General features: G+C 37.7%; 1 protein-coding gene across 3 annotated transcripts in view; it reads left to right on the forward strand.

Annotated features, from left to right (window-relative positions):
* Positions 1-23,625, forward strand: part of HPSE2 (heparanase 2 (inactive)) — a gene marked incomplete at both ends in the record, with an annotated part of 624,570 nt that overhangs the window by 411,984 nt on the left and 188,961 nt on the right. For all 3 annotated transcript variants that reach the window (XM_080913133.1, XM_080913134.1, XM_080913135.1), the window contains one exon: positions 2,522-2,693. In XM_080913133.1, the coding sequence (XP_080769259.1) occupies positions 2,522-2,693 (172 nt within the window). The remainder of the gene's footprint in view (positions 1-2,521; positions 2,694-23,625) is intronic.

Raw genomic sequence — 23,625 nt, forward strand, 5'->3', positions numbered from 1 at the left:
ACAACCCTATGGTTCTGGGATTGAACCCTGTTCCTCTTAAAGAGCAGTCAGTGCTTAACCTCTGAACTATCTCTCCAGCCCCCAAGGTTTAATGTCCATATATCCATATATTTGCTTTTATCTTTAATAACTGGTAAACCTTTTGTGTGCCAGAGTATTAAAGTTATCTTTCTAAAAAAGATGTACTTATTATATTTATTTTATGTGTGTGAGTATTTACTATTGCATATATATGTATATATGTGTGTGTGTGTGTATGTATGCATGCATGTATGTATGTATGTATGTATGTGCATGAAAGCCAGAAGAGGGCATGAGATACCCTGCAACTGTTAAAGACAGATGTCAATTGCCATGTGGGTGTTGGGGACCAAATTCAAGTTCTCTCTCTGCAAGAGCAGAGAGCCAGTGTTCACAATCACAGAGCCGCTAAATTAATCTCTTTATTATTGTCAGCAACTATTTGATTATACAGATATACATGAGGTCACATAAACTTTGTGGTGAATTAACTCTTCACCATCCATTTCAGGCAGTCAAAACTCTAGAATAACATAATGTAGTATCTCAAAACATTTTGAATACACCATCCCTCTCTCTTCTCCCCTTTAATACTGCTGATAAAACCTGTTTTATTCTTTTTGTTTTCCTCCATGTGATGAATCATTTCAGATCAAAAGTTCCCATTTGATTTCTTACATTTTTATATTCTTATTCTATAATCAGTGACTTATTTACCATTAATTCTTTATTCCTTTTAGCTCTCTGAACATATTTATAATTCTGAAGTTCTTAGGTGATAAATGATCTAGTAATGTTTAAGGCTTCAAAGGGATGGTTTATATTGCTGCTTCTTTCCTGTCTTGAATATGGTAACACTTTCCAACTTTCCTTCCATACCTTTCAATTTTGCTGTTGAAAATAATGCATGCTAGGTGCTATATTAGAGGAACACATAATTCTTAGTTATTCATCTTAGAGGCTGAGTTTATTTTTTTTTTCTTTTTAGTTATCGGGATTAATGCTGTAATCTATCACTCTTGCATCAAAAAGTTACTGACATCTCCCATTACAATAATCGATCCTTTAGAAGCTGGAGAGATGAGCCAGTAGTTAAGTACCATCTGTTCTTCCAAATGACCAGAGTTCAACTTTAGCACCCACAGAGTGGCACATAACCATGTGTAACCCACTTCCAAGGGTGTCCAACAGCCTCTTCTGGCATCTGAGGGTAGTATGTGCACAAAGTAAAGAGACATACATGCAGCAAAGCACCTATACATATTAAATATTTTTAAATGAATCCTTTAGAGACATTTTTAAGTTCAATTACCTTGGGGTTTTCTTTGCATTGATATAGCTTAATGATGAGCCAATAACTGGTCAGATTGTGCTTCTTAACTTGACAGTAAGGCCAGGCCAATAGATATGTTGAGGATGGAACAGTAAATACTTGGGTAGTAACATGCCATCTTGTGTCTTCCTTATGAGAATGCTAGGGTTCATATTCATGTGCCAATGTATAGACAACTAGAGCTCTCCAGAGAGATTTTTAATTTTCACTGTGGCTGTCTTGTTTCCCCAAATTTCTCTTAAAATTTCATGTGAGCCTGATAATCTATGTCCTGACCTACCAGAATCACAGCTTCAAACTGTCTGAGATAAAGGCCTGGGCATCTCTAGTTGGCTTCCTCCAGCTCTAAAAAGCTGCTACTTTTTATGCTAGAGCTTTTCATATCCTGCCATTATGAACCTAGCCAAGGCAGTTTTGTTCAAAATTATTACCCTCAGCTACTTTGTTACCAATGGACATCAATAGTGTTTCTCCTAATTTTCTGTGCTATAATACTTATGAATGTAACCCTTGTTACCCTTTGTATTAGTTTCCTAGGCCTTGCAATAACAAATAACTATGGCTTACAACAAAAGAAAGAAGTTTCTCTTACTGTTTATGAAGCCAGAAATCTGAAATTTAAACATCAGTGCAGTTGGTTTCTGCTGGAAGCTCTGAAGGAAGATCTGTTCCATTCCTCTCCTAGCTTCTGGGAGCTGCCAGAATTCCTTAGCATAGCAGACTCTCTCCTTTTCTTTGTGTTTATCACCACATAACATGTTTTCCTGTCTGTGGATCTGAAGGTCCTTTTCCTTTGTGTTACAAACACAGCAGTTACTAGATGTAGGGCCCACCCTAATCCTGACTACATATTCACATCACATCCTCAATGACTCTGATTCTGAAGTTCTGGTACACAAGTGTTGGGAGACAGTATTCTGCAAAGTATACCATTTGTTACAAGGTGTCATTTGAAAATAAATATGGTCTCTTTTGTGAATTAGGCTATGTTTTAGGCAGGTAGTTTGGAAGTGAATGGGGCAACAAGTTGGCATTACTAAAGTGACTGTTTCTGTTCCTTAAGATAACTTCTGTCCTCCTCCTGTTATTTTATTCATGCTAGTAAGAAAGGGGCGGGCAGAACCTTGCCCCTCTCTATTCTAACTTATATGTCTGTTTTTAATCTAGAGCCAAATAACTATCGGAGCATCCATGGCCGGGCAGTAAATGGTAGCCAGTTGGGAAAGGATTACATCCAGCTGAAGAGCCTGCTACAACCCATCCGGATTTACTCCAGAGCCAGCTTGTATGGCCCCAATATTGGAAGGCCCAGGAAGAACGTCATTGCCCTCCTAGATGGGTAGGCCAGATTACTTAGCTGTCTTACAGCATTGCTCTTGAAATATAATGTAATGAAGTATTTGTGTTTATTCTGATTATTTTTAGGATTAAGAAGAAGGGAAAGGCTTTCCTTATTGGGGACTTCTAGAGTTGGGAGAAAGGGAATAGCATATCTTAGATTCTGGGTGGCTGGAACAGGATGCATTATTTGTAAAAGTATCATTTAGTATAGGATTTTATTGAATTGTTTCATATTTTGAAAAGGTTGGAAAACATTGCAAGTGTTTACAAATTAAAGAGAAGTGAACTAATGCTTTAGGAGCAGACATTCTGCAGAATTATTATCACTTGCTTAATTTCGACTGATCTGACAAACATCCTTTGTGCATTGATGCAAAGCATACTGTTAAATGTCTCTAACTCAGTTCTGGCAGCAGGACAACCTCAAACTGAATAATGGATATGTGTATAAAGACTAGGTCTAGCTGTACATGGTGGGAAGACATTTCTTGACAATAAATGAAAGAATTAAAATTAAAGAGAGCCATAGTAGAGTGAGGGAGGCTTAATATGGATATGTGTTAAATCAAGACTCAAAGTCAAAATTTAACTAAAGAGAGAATAAGAACAATGGGGGGGGAGGGGCAGGCCTGGTGAGACTGCTCTGCAAGTAGCCAGGGCCCAGAGCAGTCTAGGAAAAGCACAGAAAGTGCAACCCACCCCCATTGGTTCAGGAGAGCAGGAACTCTGCCTTAGGGACTACTTTCCACCCTGAAGGCCCCTGCCTGAAGACCAAATGCTCAGGCTATTTGCCACCGGGAACAGCAGAGACCCAGGGATGCAGGCCTGGTGAGACTGCACTGCAAGTAGCCAGGGCACAGAGAGGTCTGGGCTGAGCACAAAGAAAGCAAGCTGTCCCCGCCCCCGCATTGGTTCAGGGGAGCAGGAACTCTGCCATAGGTACTCCGTTTCCACCCTGAGGGTCCCTGCATTCAGACCAAATGCTCAGGTCATTTGCCACCTAAAGCAACGGAGATCCAGGGACACAGGATTGTACACGGGAGAGACGAGAACCAATCACTGATTACAAGACCACATATAATCACAGACAACAAGATGGCAAGAGGAAAGTGAAAGAACATACCTAATGGAAACCAGGACAACCTGGCAATATCAGAACCCAGCTCTCCCATCACAGCAAACAGCAGAATGTCAAACACTCCAGAAAAAGAAGACTCAGACCTGAAATCATACCTCAAGATGATGATGAAGATCTTTAAACAAGAACAGGAAGAAAAGCATAAAGAAATAGAAGCTTTTAAAGAGGAAACATGGAAAACACTCAAAGAAATCAAAGAACTAGAGGAAAACAGAACCAAAGAGATGAAGGAATGGAAGAAGAAATTTAAAATGGAAATGGAAACAACAAAGAAAACACTAAAAGAGACAACCCTGAAGGTAGAAAACCTAAAAAGAAATCAGGAGTCACAGATGCAAGCATTTCCAACAGACTACAGGAGATGGAAGAGAGAGTCTCAGGGGTCAAAGACAACAATGAAAACATATACAAACAGTCAGAGAAGATGCAAAAGCCAAAAGGCTCCTAACCCAAAATGTCCAGGAGATCCAGGACAGAATGAGAAGACAAAACCTAAGGATAATAGGATTAGAAGAGAGTAAAGAATATCAACTAAGAGGCACAGTGAATATCTTCAACAAAATCACAGGAGAAAAATTCCAGACCCTTAAGATTAAGATGACCATGAGCATAAAAGAAGCCTACAGAACTCCAAATAGATTGGACCAGAAAAGAAATTCCTCCTGACACATAATAGTCAAAACACCAAGTGCCCAAAGCAAAGAAGGAATACTAAAAGCAGGGAGAAAAAAGGATCATATAACATATAAAGGCAGACCAATCAGAATCACACCTTCTTAACAGAGACTAGAAGATCCTGGACAAACATCATACAGACCCTAAGAGAACACAAGTATCAGCCCAAGCTGCTATACCCAGCAAAACTCTCAATCACCTTAGATGGAGAGACCAACATATTCCATGACAAAACTAAATTTACAAATATCTGACCACAAACCCAGCACTACAAAGAATTATAGGTGGAAAATCCCAATACAAGGAGGTAAACTACATCCTAATAAAATCAAGAAAATACCTAAGCAAGAAAACCAAAAGAAGAAAGACACACAGCCACAATTCTGCCTCTAAAAGCAAATATAGCAGGAAACAGCAACAACTATTCCTTAATATCTGTTAATATAAATGGATTCAATTCCCCAAGAAAAAGACATAGGCTATCAGACTGGATATATAAACAGAATCCAGCACTTTGCTGCATGCAGGAAACTCATCTCAGAGACAGACAGACACTATCTCACAGTAAAAGATTGGGGGAAAAAAACTTCCAAGCAAATGGCCCTAAGAAACAAGCTGGAGTAGCCATTCGATATTGAATAAAGTAGATTTTTCAACCAAAAGTTATCAAAAAAACATAAGGAAGGACACTTTTTACTCATTACAGGGAAAATCTGTCAAGAGAAACTCTCAATTCTTAACATATATGCTCCAAATACAATAGCATCCATATTCATAAAAGAAACCCTACTAAAGCTCAAAAAATAAATTGCACCCCACACAAATAAGAGTGGGAGACCTCAACACCCCACTCTCATCAATGGACAGATTATGGAAACAGAAACTGAACAAGGACACAGTGAAATTAGCAGAGGTTATGAATCAATTGGAATTAATATATCTCTACAGAACATTTGATCATAAAACAAAATAATACAGCTTCTGCTCAGCACCTCACGGCACCTTCTCCAAAATTGACCATATAATCGGTCACAAAACAAGCTTCAATAGATATGAGAAGATTGAAATACTCCCATGCATTCTATCAGATCACCATGGTCTAAGGCTGGTCTTTAATAACAACAAAGACAAAAAAAAAAAGCCCATATACACATGGAAAATAAACAGTGCTCTATTAAATGATAACATGGTGAAAGAAGAAATAAAGAAAGAAATAAACCATTTTCTAGAATTTAATGAGAATGAAAATACAGCATACCCAAACCTATGGGATGCAATGAAAGCAGTACTAAGAGGAAAACTCATGACTCTTAGTGCTTCCTAAAAGAAACTGGAGAGAGCATACACTAGGAATTTGACAGCACAGTTGAAAGTTCTAGAACAAAAGGAAGCAGATACACCCAAGAGGAGTAGATGGCAAGAAATAATCAAACTCAGAGCAGAAATTGACCAAATAGAAACAAAAAGAACCATTCAAAAAATCAACAAAACCAAGAACTGGTTCTTTGAGAAAATTAACAAGATTGATAAACCCTTAGCCTGACTAATAGAGGGAAAAGAGAGAGTATCCAAATTAACAAAATCAGAAATGAAAGTGGAGACATAATAATTGAAACTGAGTAAATTCAAGAAATCATCAGATCCTAATACCAAAGCCTATACTCAACAAAGCTGGAAAATCTGGAAGAAATGGATGAATTCCTACACAGATACCAGATATTAAAGTTAAACAAGGACCAGTTAAACCATTTAAATAATCCCATAACACCTAAAGAAATAGAAGCAGTCATCAAAAGCTTCCCAACCAGTAAAAGCCCAGGTCCAGATGGGTTCAATGCAGAATTTTATCAGACATTTATTGACGACCTAATACCTATACTCTCCAAACTATTCCACAAAATAGAGACATATGGGACACTACCTAACTCATTTTTCAAGGCCACAATAATCCTCGTTCCTAAAACACACAAAAACCCTACAAGGAAAGAGAACTTCAGACCAATCTCACTTATGAACACTGATGCAAAAATACTCAACAAAATCCTCACAAACCAAGAACACATCAAAATGATCTTTCACCATGATAAAGTAGGCTTCATCTCTGGGATGCAGGAATTGTTTAATATATGGAAATCAATCAACATAATCCACCATAAAACAGACCCAAAGAAAAAACCACATGGTCATCTCACTAGATGCTGAGAAAGCATTTGACAAAATTCAACACCGCTTCATGTTAAAAGTCTTTGAAAGAATAGGAATCCAAGGCCCATTCCTAAACATAATAAAAGAAATATACAGCAAACCAATAGCCAACATCAAACTTAATGGTGGAATACTTGAAGCAATCCCACTAAAATCAGGGAGTAGACAAGGCTGCCCAATTTCCCCCTAACTATTCAACATAGTACTGGATGTCCTGGCCGGAGCAATTAAACAGCAAAAGGAAATCAAAGGGAAAAAAATTGAAAAGGAAGAAGTAAAAACATCACTGTTTGCAGATGACATGATAGTGTACATAAATAACCTCAAAAATTTCACCAGTGAACTTCTATAGCTGTTAAACAAGTTCAGCAAAGTGGCTGAATATAAAAATAACTCAAACAAATTAGTAGCCTTCCTCTACTCAGAGGACAAACATGCAGAGTAAGAAACTAGGGGAAAGGTACCCTTCACAATAGTCACAAAAAATATCAAATACCTTGGTGTGACTCTAACTAAGCAAGTAAAGGACCTGTATGACAAGAACTTCAAATCTCTGAAGAAGGAAACTGAAGATCTCAGAAAATGGAAAGATCTCCCATGCTCATGGATTGGAAGGATCAACATTATAAAAATGGCCATCTTACCAAAAGCAGTGTACAGATTCAATGCAATCCCCACCAAAATTCCAACCCAATTCTTCATAGAATTGGAAAGAGCAATGTGCAATTTCATCTGGAATAACAAAAGACCTAGAATAGTGAAATCCATCCTCAACAACAAGAAAACATCTGCGGGAATCACCATTCCTGACCTCAAGCTATATTACAAGGCAATTGTGTTTAAAAACTGCATGGTACTGATAGGTACCTGCATCAATGGAATAGAATAAAAGATCCCGAAATGAGCCCTCACATATATGGTCACTTCATTTTTGACAAAGGAGCTGTAAAATTCAATGGAAAAAGGACAGCCTATTCAACAAATGGTGTTGGTCCAACTGGCACTCAGCATGCAGAAGAATGAAAATAGACCCTTTCTTATCTTCTTGTACAAAGCGCAAGTGCAAGTGGATCAAAGATCTCCACATTAAACCAGGTATACTGAAACTATTAGAAGAGAAAGTAGGGAAAACCTTAGAACACATAGGCACAGGAGAAAATTTCCTGAACAGAACACCAATGGCTCATATTCCAATGTCAAATATTGACAAATGGGACTTAATGAAACTGCAAAGTTTCTGTAAGGCTAAGGACACTGTTGAGAAGACAAAATGGCAACCAACAGATTGGGAAAAGATCTTTACCAACCCCACATCTGATAGAGGCCTTTGTATACAAAGTATACAAAGAACTCAGAAGTTAAACACCATAGAATCAAGCAACCCTATTAAAAATGGGTTACATAGCTAAACAAAAAGTTCTCAATTGAGGAATATCAAATTGCTGAGAAGCATCTAAATAAGTACTCAACATCCTTAGTCCTCAGGTAAATGCAAATCAAAACAACCCTGAGATTCCACCTCACACCAGTCAGAAAGGCTAAGATCAAAAATTCAGATGACAGCAGATGCTGGCGAGGATGGGGAGAAAGAGGAACACTCTTCCACTGTTGTGGGATTGTAAACTGATACAACCACTCTGGAAATTAGTCTGGCAGTTCCTCAGAAAATTGGACATAGTACTACCTGAAGACCCAGTTATTCCACTTCTGGGCATTTACCCCAGAGATACGCCACGATACAACAAAGACACTTGCACCACAATGTTCATAGCAGCCCTATTTATAATAGCCATAAGCTGGAAAGAACCCAGATGTCCTTCAGTAGATGAATGGACACAGAAATTGTGATATATTTACACAATGGAATACTACTCAGCTATCAGAAACAATGACTTTATGAAATTCTTAAGAAAATGGATGCATCTAGAGAATATCATCCTGAGTTTTGTAACCCAGTCACAAAAGAACAGACATAATATGCAGCCACTGATAATTCGATACTAACCCCAGAAAGCTCTGAACACCCCAGAAACAACTCACAGACTATATGAAGTTCAAGAAAAACAAAGGCCAAAAACATATGATGAAATATCATTATGCTTAATCTTACACACCAAGAAAACTTTGACTATTTCCATGTTATATCTTGTTTTACATGTATTTTATGTTCATTGTAACTTGTAAGATTTTAATGCATACTATCAAAGCTTTAAAAAAATCATGTACTGACAAAAATGTATTCATGTACTTTTATGCAAAAATGCTTTAAAATCTGTACATTTATCTTTGTTTTTTAAAATAAAGTTGTTCAATTAAAACAAAAGAATTCAACCACAAAATAATCAAAGAACAACGGGGGAGGCTGGTAGTCACATGTCAAGTGTACCATTTACCCAGAGTCTAGAATAGGAATAGTTATCCCTACACTTCAGTTGGAATGAGGTAGTTTGCAATGAAGTATGTAGACCAATAGTTAGATAAATGCCATGCAAGCATTAAGAGAAATAAAAAGGAAGAAAAATGGTGTCTCCTGAATGGTTGTGTGTCTTGATAGCTCACAGGACTCCTTCCTTTTCTGATGACTTCATCTTCATTTGAGTTTGTGAACATAGAAGACTTTACTGAGTATCTAAGGAAAGTGTTTGAAATTAAATGGTAATAGCATCAGGAAGCAGAGTTTAATAGTAGCCATTTCTCTCGATATATGTCCCTGAATTTTTCTTTAAACTACCTTTCTTAACCTGCTCTTCTTTCCTTTTCATCTTTTCCTGCTCAGTAGCAATTTATTTTCTTTTTTGTTGAAGATGGCATAGCTTTAGTCCCTACTCATCAGCTCCGGGCTGCCTTCTGCAGACTCTCAGTGAATTTGAAGTTGCTCTCTGCATGGTGTGGTGGGGAGTAGGACAGAGGCTCTCATTTTTGCTGCTATACTGAGTGCATAAAGACCCGTCGTAGTGCACTTAGTCATATTTCATGGATCACTGAGGAAACCTAATCACTCTATCCTTTAAATATATATAGTTATTATCATAAAGAATTCTTTTTCTTTAATGATTTGATCAATGTGTTCCCATATAACACACAATGTCATGAGATTGTATCAACCATTTATTCATTCTAAAGATATTTCTTCAGCAACAACTAAGTTCTAAATACTATGGTAGGAACTAAAGATAATAATAAACAAAGCATACACACTCTTTGCCTCATGGGGTATTCATTAAGTTGGGAGAGACACACATTAACCAGAAGCACACCGTCAAGACAATGGGAAGAAACACTATGTGGTTATATTAATGACTGCAAGTGCCGTAGCTGAATTGAATGAGAGAAATCATGGAAACATTCCCTTAAAGGGTGGAATATAAAGAATGGTTCGTTGACTCTATGACATGAGAAGTAAACAGCATCTTGGTTACTTTTGTTCATATAGTTCTGGAATGAAAAACATGTACAAAAACCCCTAAGATAAAGATGGGTGAGGCTGGCTGCAATGTCAGAGTAGGAAGGAAGGGGTGTGTTCTGTCAGGCCCTGCAGGCATAATGAAGAGCTTGCAGTTGTTTCTAATTGCATGCAGGATGACAAAGGATGTTTTAGGCTGAGAAGATAATTATTTATAGTATGAAGAATGTTGTCTGTATTCTGGGAAATAGATTAGAACAGGGGGCTGAAATGGAGGGTGGCAGTTGGCAGCAACCTTGGCAAACTGGTAGTTTGCTGGGGGTGCATACAAGAAAATGATGCAGATAGTGGTTCACTGGACAGTGTCATTTATCAGACAAGAAGGCAGGAAACCTTCTAACTAGTTCTTGGAATAAAACACTGACTAAATATAGATATCAAAAGTATCATTTAATAGATGTAACAAGGTCAGGCTCTGCTAGATGCTAGAGATGTTTGTTCATTTGGGAAGTTTTTAAGCACAAAAATAAGATTTAAAGTGATAGTAAAAGAAGAGATAAGTCAGCATACAAAGAGAAAAGACCGCAGTTTTGGGAAATTCTGAGGAACCTGTGTGTGTAAAAAAGAAAGAAAAGTGGTAGGAAGGAAAGAAGGTGTCACATGAAGCAAATAGACTGTATATGAGAAGAGGTGGCCAACTAATGGGATGACAGAAAAGTGTCTTCTGGGCTTAGCAGATTTAAATGTTTATGACCTTGAGAGGTGAGGACTGTGTGAGCTGAAGGAGGCCTGCAGAGGTTTGCTGGGTGGAGAGTAAGAGAAGGCAGCCATGATGTGGGGAAGATACTTAGAACAACCTTCACTTTGAGGAAAAGCAAAGACAACCAAAGGGAGAGTATCATCAAGGAAGATGGCTTGTCCCTTCCTTTGATGCAGACTAGGGTAAAATAGGTGCATAGGTTAGAGTGCACCCAGAGGGGGAAATGGCCAAGACATCCTTTAAAGTTAGGAGAAATGGAACATGGAGTGACTGTCCTGTGGAGAATAATTCTCCCATGGCAGCAAAACATAGGACACAAATATGTGTCTGCACTGAGAGGTTTAAAAAGCCATGTTTGGGGGGAAATCTGCTACCAGTTGGTGTAATCAGATGCTGGGTTCGTACCTGCTGCAGACATTCGGGTGCTGGGAATGAGTGGAGGAGCAAGCACAGTGGTGAAAGGGAAGAGTGTGTGCTTCTAGCTGTCGTCTGAATATGGAATGTCCCCTCACGGCTCTCCTGTGAGAGACTTGCCTCCCAGACAGCAGCACTGTCTTAGGACGCACTGGAGCCATTAGGAGGTGAGGGCTAGCGAGAGGAATTGGTCATGGGCCAATGGAAGTGGGCATTCTTAAGAGAGATCGCTTGTCCTCACCCTGCCTCTCTCTTCCCAGCCACTACAGTATTCTGTTTTATATCAGTCCATAAGCAATGGAGTCAGCCAACCATGGACTGAAAGCATGAGCCCAATAAGCCCTTCTTCCATGAGTTCATTTCTCTCAGGTATTTATCACAGCGGCAGGAAATCTCACTGACAAAGCTTAGGGTTATGCAGTGGCAAAGGGTAGATTCCACTTTTTGCATATGTAAACATGAAATTTAAACAAAGAAGACAAGTTTTTTAAGGCAAGGAAAGATGTCGATGAACATTTATGTTTTCTTTTATTTGCCAAAATGAGGATTTACTTTTCTTAATAAATATGTATGAAATAAAAAGTGAAATAAAAGTAAAAAGAAACATCCAACAGAGCAGAACGAGTAGCACTGTAAAATGACCAGCTTCTCGCTCTTCCTGACTCGGCTGCACAGGCACACTGTGACATACAAGGAGGTGCTCATGGCACAGGCATCATCTGGACACTGCCTTTTTATTCATTGCTTCATATGGCCCTTATTTTTGCATAATTCACATAATTGTCATTCTTAGTAAGAAATAAAATACTTCACTGCATTAATGTACCAAGTCTACCTAAGCATTCTCCCTCTATTAGATATTTGGCCAGTTTCCAGGTTTTGCTTGTAATGTAGAGCAACTATAAATATCTTTATACAAATAAATTTTTAGATTTTTTAAAATCATATCCTTGGGCTGTATCCAAAAATTGAGTTTCTGGGTAAAATATATATATTAATTTTTATGGCTTTATTTTGCTGCCAAATTTCTTTTCAGAATGGTTTCACTAGGTGAAAGGGAGTGGTATACTACTATATCATTCCCAAATATCAACAGCAGTGAGCACTGCCAATATTATTAATTGACTTTGTTCGAATTAATGCAGGATCATGTTGCAAGCTTGTTTATATTTGAATTTGTTAACTTCAAGAACAGCTGAATATTCTCCAACATTCATTGTTTTGTTTCTCATTTCTCTGATTTCTTTCTCTATTTATTTATGTTAGTGTTTGTGGGGTGAGGAATGTTGCTGGGGGGGAGAGGGCTGCACCCAACTGTGAATGAGGATGTATGGGCCAGAGGTCAACATCTGGTCTCTTCTTTTTGTGTTCTCCTCCTTGGTTGTGCTTGTTTGTTTGCTTGCTTGTTTTGGGCTTTGTTTTGTTCATTTGAGACAGGGTCTCAGTGCAAATGGTGACTACCATATCTGCTGGAATGACTGGCCTAGGAAACCCTAAAATCTGACTGTCTCGGCTCCTTATACACAGCACTAGTGTTTCAGATATGTACCACAGTGCCCAGATTTTATGTTCATGTTAAAATCCAAACCCAGGTCCTCATGCTCACACAGGAAGTACTTTACCAACGGGCAATATCCCCAGCCCTGTCTTTAGTTACTTTATCCCAAATTTGATTCATAATGCAATAACCATTTTGTCCACATTCAAAGCAATTTTATTGTATACATAATTTATAAATCTTATTTTGAGATATAAATATTATCACCCCAAAAGAATAGATAAAAAGAAATAATCTTAGGATTGAAATCAATGAGATAGAAACAAACAAGCAAGCAGTACAACGATCAATAAAATTAAGAGTTGTTTCTTTGAGAAAATGAACAAGATTAAATCCTCTCATCAAATTTACCAAAAGACACAGAAAGAAGATCCAAATTAATAAAAATAAAGATGAAAAAGAAATAAATTACAACAGCGTACCTGTTTGAATATGCTTGGCCCATAGTAAGTGACACTGTTAGGTGTTATCTTGTTAGAGTGAATGTGGTTTTGTTGGAGGAAGTGCATCACTGTTGGGGTGGGTTTGAGATTCTATGCTCAAACTCCACACAGTACAGATGAGGCAGTGTCCTTCTAGCTGCAGTTGGGTCAAGATGTAGGAGTATCAGCCCCTTCTCCAGCACTGTGTCTGCCTGCACACTACCACACTTCCCACCATGATGATACTAGAATGAACCTCTGAAACTGTAAGCCAGCCCCCAATTAAATGTTGTTCTTTGTAACAGTTTCCTTGGTGTCTCTTCACAGTAATGAAGACTTAACTAAGACTAACAGATATCAAGAAAATTCAGAGAATCAAAAGGGCATACTTTAAAATAGGGAAACATAAAATAGATAGATTTCTTGATATGTATTACCTGCCAATGTTAACAGTAAACAATTTAAACAGACTCATAATCCCTAATGAAATGGAAGTAAAGTCTTCCAACCAAACTCATGGCCATATTCAATATATAATTCTACCAGATCTTAAAGAAGAAATAATGCCAATCAATATTCTTCAAATTGTTTCACAAACAAAAACTGAAGAAATGTTTCCTAGCTCTTTTCTTCAAGGCCAATATTACCATGATATCAAAATCACAAAAGAACCTATCAACAAAAAGAAAATTAAAGACCAATATCCCTTATGAATATAGATGTAAAAATTCTCAAGTACTTGGAAACTGAATTCAAGAATGCATCAAGAAGATTATTTTCCATGACTAAATTGACTTAATCCCAGAGACTAAGAGTTGGTTCAACATGCATAAATAAATGTAACCCACAATATGAACAGAATGGAAAGAAAAATAAAGATCTTCTTATTAGATCATCTTATTAGGTCTTAGACAAAATCCAGCATCCCTACATGATAAAAGTCTAGGGGGGAATAGGGATACAAAGGAAATGCCTCAACATAATAAAGGCAATCTACAGAAAGCTCACAGCCAATATTATCCTGAATGGAGGGAAACTCAAAGCATTTTCACTAAAATCAAACAAGACAAGGATGCCTACTCTCTCCATACCTGTCTAATACAGTTCTCAAAGTCTTAGCTACAGCAATAAGACAACTGTAGGTGATCAAGGGGATATAGATTTGGAAATGATTAAATAAAAATATCTTTATTTTTAGATGGTATAATATATGTGTAAAATACTCTACAGATTCTACCAGGAAAATCCATTGGCTAATAAAGACTTTTTCAGCAAAGAGGCAGAATACAAAATCAGCATGCAAAAATGAGTAGTCATTCTATATTCAAATGAAAAACTCACTGAGAAAGAAATCAGAGAAATAGTACCTTTTACAATAGCCTCAAAACTTGTCTTAGTATAATCCTAAGCAAGCCTGTATAATTAAAGCCTAAAGACATTAAAGAAAGAAACTGAAGAAGATACCAGAAGATACAAAGATCTCTCATGTTTATATATTGGTAGGATAAATACTATAAAATCACCAAAAGCAATCTACAGACTTGGTGTGAATAAAAATTCCAACACAATTTTTCATAGAAGTTGAATAATGATATTGATAAAAAGCATTGAATATTATAAAATATTAAAATAATATTAAACTTCATATGGAAACACAAAAACCCAAGAATGGTAAAACAATACTTTATAATAAAGCATTGCTTGAGCCCTCACCAGCCATGTTTTACGTGGTACTACAGGTTGTAGCGATGAAAACAAAGTTGGCATGAAGAAAGACATGTTGATCAATGGAGTCAAACTGAAGACCCAGATTCAAGTGCACACAACACAGACACCTGAGTTTGGAGGAGGAGGCTGCTTTAGACTCAACTTCTTGAACACAGACTCAGGTTGCCAGTGAACACGTTCCTTTTGAACATCTTTGTATCATTCACATCCATCTTCATTTATGTTTATTTTAGACCTCGTCATTTTTCTTTTTAATAATCTATCTTTAGCTGCTCTCAGACTAATAATTTCACCATGTAGATTTCTGAGCCATTTTTAAGTGGGACATCTAGTCAATTCATTTTACTTGAAGTCTTGGGTTTTTCAGATACACTGGCTCCTGGATTTCATGTCTGTATCTTCCCAACTTCCAATCTAGTGAACAACTGACTCCATTATACAAACCGCCATTAAGTACGACAAAGTAGTATATGTTTTAGAAGATGACATATTCTGTTTTACCTGTGTGTCCTTTCGTTTTGTGTCATTTTTTTGAAGAATATGTTATTTTTCTCTTTATCCCCAGGTATTCTCCCACATTTAGGTCACATTTTGGTGATTTCCTCTGACCTTGCATAACATTTTACTTTTCTGCTATAGCATTTAACAAATTAATGATAATGTCTTATTTACAGATTTCTCTCCCACAGTAGACCATGAGTTATAATCTAGATTTTGCTGCTTTATATCCCTAAAACCTAGAAATATAGTAGCTATCATATAAATACTTACTGAAAAGAATATTATCTGACTATAAAATAAATAACTCTAAGTTAATAGGATATATGAAAAATAGCATATATGAATTATAATTTAGAAGCCATATAGTTAAGATGTCATTTGAATTAATTATGTTGACTTTATAAATAATAATAGCTTTAATGTTGTAGATGCATACCAGCATTTAAGCTTTGGAAACAGGATTGTTTAGGATATGAAATAAATTAGGGTACAGATTGGATCCTCATGTTTGTGATATCTGGAGTTGCAGGTTTCTCAGAAAGTGGGAAATACTTAATGAAATGTTTTCTTTATGGTTTTCATTTCCCTAGTCAGAACCTCGCTATTTCTAGATATTGTTGTTTTAAATCTAAACAAGTCAAGAATTTTTCCAGCCTCTACCTGTTTTTTCTATAAACGTCTATATACCATCTATGTGATGACAACTTTTTATCAATTCACTACTTTTTTTACTGGTAACATATTTTTCTCATTTCGGAATTTCACAATAATTATTTTGTTTCACATTGATATGCTATGTACACACAATAGAAATCCCAGTCAAAATAAAGTACTTATTATAAACATTTGGTTTATTTAATGGAAACCTATACCCATGACTAAGAAGAATATCCCAATATCATTTTAAATATAAATAAATACTCAAAAACTACAGATATAGGAAATCAATGGCATCAAAGAAAAGCTAAAATTAACAAATATAAATAAAAAATTAACCTGAGAGAAATTATAACTCACAATCAATAGTTTAAATATGTATAATTTAGTATCTTTATATGTATATGACAAAATATGTACACCAAGATATATGGTATGATACTACATTTATAAATTCAAAACACATTTGTATTAAAATAACCCTATTAAAAAATGGGGTACAGAGCTAAACAAATCTTTTTCAGTTGAGGAACTCCGAATGGCCGAAAAACATCTGAGGAAGTGCTCGACATCCTTAGCCATCAGGGAAATGCAAATCAAAACAACCCTAAGATTCCACCTCACTCCAGTCAGATTGGCCAAGATCCAAAACTCAGATGACAGCAGATGCTGGCGAGGCTGCGGAGAAATAGGAACACTTCTCCACTGTTGGTGGGGTTGCAAGCTAATACAACCACTCTGGAAATCGGTCTGGCGATACCTCAGAAAATTGGATATAGTACTACCTGAAGACCCAGCTATTCCACTTCTGGGCATATACCCCAGAGACACTTTAATACACAACAAAGATATATGCGCCACAATGTTCATAGCGGCTCTATTTATAATAGCCAGAAGCTGGAAGGAACCCAGATGTCCTTCAGAAGACGAATGGATACAAAAATTGTGGTACATATACACAATGGAATACTACTCAGCCACCAGAAACAATGACTTAACCAAATTCTTAAGAAAATGGCTGCATCTAGAGAAGATCATCCTGAGTGAGATAACCCAGTCACAAAAGAACAGACATAATATGCAGTCACTGATAGTGGGATGCTAACCCCAGAGGCTTGCACTCCCCCAGAAACAACTCACAGACTGTATGAAGTCCAAGAAATAAAGAAAACAAAAACTATACATATATTCACAAAACAAGAAGACTTTGACTATTTCCATGTTGCGTTTTGTTTTGCATGTACTTTACGCTTATTGCAACTAGTACGTTTTCAATGCATACTGTCAAGCCCTTGAAAAAAATCAAGTACGGACTAAAAACATATTCACATGGTTTTATGTAAAATTTATTTTAATGTCTGAAAAAACAGTACTGACAAAAATGTATAATTTTAAGCAAAAAATGTTTAAAATCTTTACATCTATCTTTGTTTTGAAAAATAAAATCGTTTAAAAAAAATAAAATAAAAACACTTTGAGCTGAAAAAAAAAATTATGTAACCACAACAAATAAAATCATTTAAAATATATTTTTCTGAAATTAAGCTTAGCAAGGATATGGATTACATACATTAGTGACCAACTCCAAGCCACCAATAATGCATCAGTGTGTCATTAAAAGGAGCGAAGAACACGTCCCCTTGGAGACATTTAGCTAGGGAGTCCAGATTTGAGCCCTCCACTTCAGGCTCCCTGTGTCTTCTGTCCTCTGGCTGTTTTGTAAAGCCCAAAATTTGTGCCTAGGTGAAGGCTGTCATGAATCTGTTTGTCCCCGCATCTCTGTTCATATACATACATGCATATATGTGTCTGTTAGTTGTGTCTATGTTTGAGTGATGTCTGTGTGGGGTGTGTGTGTGTGTGTGTGTGTGTGTGTGTGTGTGTGTGTGTGTGTGTGTATGGTGTATGCTATATATCTTCTCTAACAAAAGGTTTTCATCTGTATTTACTGACTAGCATAGAAAGTATCACATGGAGAAATGGGATGCTTTACAGAAATCTTTAACAGAGTTTTACAGGGGATTAAGTCACTGGTTCCAACTGAACATGATAAAAAAAGTATCAGTATTAATCAACAAATATCCATAAATAGTTGCTTTCAACCTTTATGGTAGATTTTAGAAAACTGCTTTCAGCTTCTGTATTTGGTACTTTCAGCAAATGATAAACGTCTATTATTCTGGGTCAAGGAGCATGGGACAGTAGTGGCCTAAAATGGCATCCATGCATTATCTTAAGCCATAAAAGTTAATTGCATGGAAAATCCAAGGGAAGTAAAGTTGATTGTCACATTGTTCTCTTAAAGACAGGTTAAACAAACAGTTTGATTACACAGTAGAAGAGTAGTCTTAAGTCTTAGGTAACTTCAGTGTGTGTAATTAACTCTGGCTGTGAGGTTCAGCAAATAGTTCCAGTCTCCTAGAATGTTAGACATATTATCAGAATATTGCATTGCCAAAAAATAAGGATTAGAGTTCTGCTAGAACAAGAAGCCTTAAACTATGTGACTAATAAAGAGAAATGTCCCATCTCAGTTCCACACACTAGAAAGTCCAAGAATACACATGGATGCAGGCCTGGATGGTAGATTGTAGTCGGACAAACACAGTGAAAATTATGCCTGCTTTAGGAGCCTTGTCATTCCTCTTTCCCCTTGGGTCCATTCACTACTCAGTTTCCAGAAAAATATTCTTTAAAAGATACAAGTTATTTGACGTCAGCCAGTAACACTCTTTGTTGTTCTTAGAGTAACTGTGGGCTTCCTGTTTTATTTTGACCCACAAGACTCTGCTGTTAATGATCTGGCTACTGCCTAACCCTATGTATTTAACATCTACCCGGCTCCCTTCTCCCAGCTTCATACTGTCAGAGCTCTCTCCATCTGCTGCATGGCTGAGCTGTTCTTATCCTTTAGAGTCTTTCTTATGTAAACTATTAGCTCATTTATAATATTTATAACCATATGCACTGATTGCTTACTTATTGGTTGTAGACTGTAAACTGTGGAGGTGTAAAAAATACTCTATTGTATTTATTTTGGCAAAATGCCTACTGCTTAGTTTGATACAGTTGTTAAGTGAGTTTGTGAGTGAAGAGTATAAGTTGCCACCATATCATGCAGAGTTTCCAGCAGAATGATCTAATCTTAACCTATAGAAGAAGCCAGGCCTAATCTCTGCTCCCAAGGTCCCAGAGCACTATGGGAAACACTCAAGTTAGGACTATGGGGATGTAAGTAGACGAGAACTAGGAAGCAAATATGGTCTTCTCTAAGTACTTTTTGTTCAGTAGTCAATAAACCAGAAATAGAAAAATTGGCCTGGGTCTTTGGTTACATATGATTGCTGTGTATGTTTGGATAGTGATGGAAATTGTTCTGTTACTTTAACTATGCTTTTATTGTGACTTTTTATAACCCCAGGAACTTTTTTAATTAAAGTTCTTTTTAAACAATATATTTTTATTATATTTCCCTTCTACCAATTCTTCCCAGACCCATCTCTCTCTCTCTCTCTCTCTCTCTCTCTCTCTCTCTCTCTCTCTCTCTCTCTCTCTCTCTCTCTCTCTCTCTCTTCCTTCCTCTCCTTTACCAAGACCTGCCTCTGTCTCTCAAAGCAAAAACTCAGAAAACATGAGGAAAAAGATCAAAAAGACAAAAAAAAATTGACAAAACAAAGAAATAGTCCATAAAACAACAACAGAAACACGGAGCTTATTTATATTGACTGATTACTCCAGGCCTGTCCTAGAATATGGTTAATATACCAGTGACATTCCATTGAAGAAAATATTTTTTTTCTTTGCTAGGGGTTTCGATTGAAAATAACTTCATTAGAGATGGAATGTCTATCTTCTTCACTAGCGATGTCTGTAAAATAACTTTTATTTACCTGATGTAATTGTTGACTAGAAAGTTTACTACTGAAAAAGCTCACTCATAGTTCTTTCTGAACTCTGGTTGGATGGATCAACTCAGCTCTTCTGGCTTAAACTCCTCTTCAAGCTGACTGATTCAAACTGGCTTCTCAGCTTCTCACTGGCTTGCTTTGCTTGGCCTCAAACTAACTCTGACAATTTGTTCTAATCTTCTGACTCCTTTTATTATTGTTATTACTTTCATTTTTTAACAGTCCAACCATTGTCTCCCTTCCTGCCCACCCTCTCACAGTTCCTCATCCCATTCCTCCTCTTCCTGTCCCCCCAACCTATCCCTACTGTCAGGCCTCCCCACTCCCTGGAGCCTCAAGTCTCTCAAGGGTTAGGCACATCTTCTCCCACTGAGGCCAGCTCAGGCAGTCCTCTGCTGTATATGTGCCGAAGGCCTTGGACCAGCTTGTGTATACTGCCTGGTTTGTGGCTCAGTGTCTGAGAGACTTCAGAGGTTTGAGTTAGTTGAGACTACTGATCTTCCTATGGGGTCACCCTGCTCCTCAGCTTCTTCCAGCTCTTCCCTAATTCAACCATAGGGGGACCCCAACTTCAGTCAAATGGTTGGGTGTACATATCCGCATCTGTCTCAGCCAGCTGCTTGTTGGGCCTCTCAGAGGACAGCCATGCTGGGCTCCTGTCTGTAAGGACACCATAGCATCAGTAATAGTGTCAGGCCATGGAGCCTCCCCTTGAGATGGATCCCAAGTCGGGCCAGTCACTAGACAGCCTTTCCCTCAGTCTCTTCATTTTTGTTCCTGCAATTCTTTCAGACAGGAGTAATTCTGGCTTCTGACTTCTTCTTATTCCCTGGCTTTAACTGCCTCTGCTGACCTGCACTGAACTGCATGAACTCAATTCCACTGCACTCACTACCCTGACTCCCAACTGAGCTAACTCCCACTCACTGACTGACCTCCCTTCATTCTCCCAGTGCTGATCTTAGTGTTTTCCTGAGAGTTGGGTGTGTCCTACCTCTGATTCATTCACTCTATTAAATATTTCTATGATTCATCAGTTTATCTGCCTCTCAATTAGACAATATTTTGGGGGATTAAAGGTGTACTAAAGGATTCCAACCAGAGGGATTAAAGGTGTGTGGCCTGTCTGCATTCCAGCCAGATCACACAGATCTAGGTCTTTGGATATGTTCCCTTGTCATAATAACCATGTTACTGGATTAAAATTCAGCACATGTCCCTCTCAGTGCTGGGATCCCATCTGGCTTGAACCTGTGAAGGTCTTGTAGGTTCTGCCCCAGTCTCTGTTCATGAGGGCATCAGTTCTGTTAGGTCTGGAAGACACTGTCTCCTTGGAGTCATCACCACCTCTGGCTTCTATGATCTTTCTTCCTCTTCATCACATAGATCCCTGAGTCCTGAGGAGAAAGGAGGGGAGTAGCAAAGATATCTCATTTATTACTGAGTGCTCCAAAGTCTCCTATTTTATGTCAACTGTCCAGATGTCGGTCTCTGTATCATTTCCTCTCTACTGCAAGGAGGAGCTTTTCTGGTGTTTGTTGAGTAAGACACTGATCTATGGGCATAGCAGTGTGTCATTAGGAGTCATTTTCTTGCTTTGTTCCTTTAGCAAAACAATAGTATTAGGTTTTCCCGTAGGCTCATGATCTATCTTGTCTCAGGTTCTTGGAATAAAACAAAATACATCAAACCATTTTCTTTAACTTAAAACTTAATCTTGGTCTTCTGATTGCAACTTGAGGCCATGGGAGCAGGGACTTGTGTGCTGTTTAAGAGCAGTCAATTTTTCAAATGTGTTATAAGCCGAGAATATGAGCAGAAAAAGGATCACATTGGATATTTATTTATTGTCACATCCATATGGCGTAAGTCATCTTAAAAAGTGGCAGAAATTCTTTCTGAGGTACCTTTCAGCTGTAAAATTTTAAAACTTGAAGATACTTTGTTTAGCACAGAACAAACCCTTTTCCCAATTCATTTTTATTTTATAACATAAACCCTTGGGATTTCTCATGTGCAGGTCAACACAAAAGGATGGTAGAGAGTACATTTTGAACCAGGGGGGAACTGGTTATCCACTAACTAATCAATCTAAGGACTGGCTTTTAAATCTTTCCAATTTGTAAAGTGGGACTATGACCCATGCCTTGGCCTTTCATAGAAACCCAAATAAGATGATGAATTTAAAGTGTTTAGCACAGTTCCTGGCATGTGTTGACACCCAAAGAAATGACAGTCATGACGGTTGAGAGCAGATGCATCTTAAAGATGAAAAGGGAAATTTTCAGCCTTGGGACTTGTTACATGAGACTTAAATGCAAGTTCCTAGGCATTAGGTAATTGAGTGAGGGAGGAAAACCAGAAGAGAAGCTGGATAATGCCATGTCGATATCATGAGGCTGATCCTTGCTCATTCTCTGCCTAGAAAACTTGCTTCTGCCACATTCTTTCTTGGAGCAGAAAATGCACAGCTGGGGACTGTTTGATGTAATTATTACAGTGTTATTCCTAATAATTGTACTGTTTTATTTCAAATGTGAAAGCATTATGTGGCTTCACCAAACTACAGGAGGACATATGAGATTAATGTATTTCTTTCTTACTTTGTAAGAAAAGAATTTACCTCTTTTTGCCTCCAGAGAGAAATCCAGCTTATGCGGTACTCATTAACAGGGAAGCAGCGGCTACTGTTCCTACATTGTCTGCTCCCTAGCTGACAACTGTGTTAATGACCCATAACTCTAACTTCTCCCTGCTTTTTTAATTTAATTTTATTTTTTAAGAAAGTATTTTTTCCCTAGCTGGAAAGGGAGCCTGGTTGCTTATTTGAGCCCAGGCTTCTGAATTACTGCTGTTATGAAAGATGTATTTCTGTATCACTAGCCCTGGAGAAGTCAGCACATCTCCACAGTGAGCAGAGACAGGGCAAGAAACAGGGCAGGCTATAATCCTGCCACTTGCTTCACTGGGTACCACCTTCTAAACTAGCAGCACCAGTAGGAGCTGAGTGTTCAAGCAGGAGCCTGGGAGGGAAATTTTACATGGAAACCATTAAACTTGCCAGCTGCCATTAGATGCACCTTCAGCAATTATGAAAATGGAACATGATTCTGGCTTGCATTATTTTAGAGTAAGTATTAGAAATAGTGGATTTTATGATAGTATTTCATTCTTTTAATTATATGCTTTGGTTATATTCACCCCTAGTCCCCTCTTTGTCCCCATTCTCACCTGTGTGTTGTACCTTTCCTCTTCCCAAATAGTCTCACTTCTGTATTCAGGTCTTCCTCTGAAAAGAAACGGAATGTTTATGTTGTCGATTGTGACTTATTTCAGTTCCATCCATTTTCCTGTAGAAGACATACATTTTAGTCTTCTTTAGGGCTGCGTGAAATTAATGTCGTTGTGCATCTCTGCCACAGTTTCTCTACCCACTCATCTGGGTTTGGATCTAGACTGATTCTGTGAGCTGGTTATTGTAAAAAGTCACAGCAGACACAGCTGTGCTGGCACCTTAGACTACACATACAAGCATGGTTGTGCTCACTGAGATCCCTCATG

The sequence above is a fragment of the Micromys minutus genome, assembly GCF_963924665.1.
Source record: "Micromys minutus genome assembly, chromosome: 2".
Lineage (NCBI taxonomy): Eukaryota > Metazoa > Chordata > Mammalia > Rodentia > Muridae > Micromys > Micromys minutus.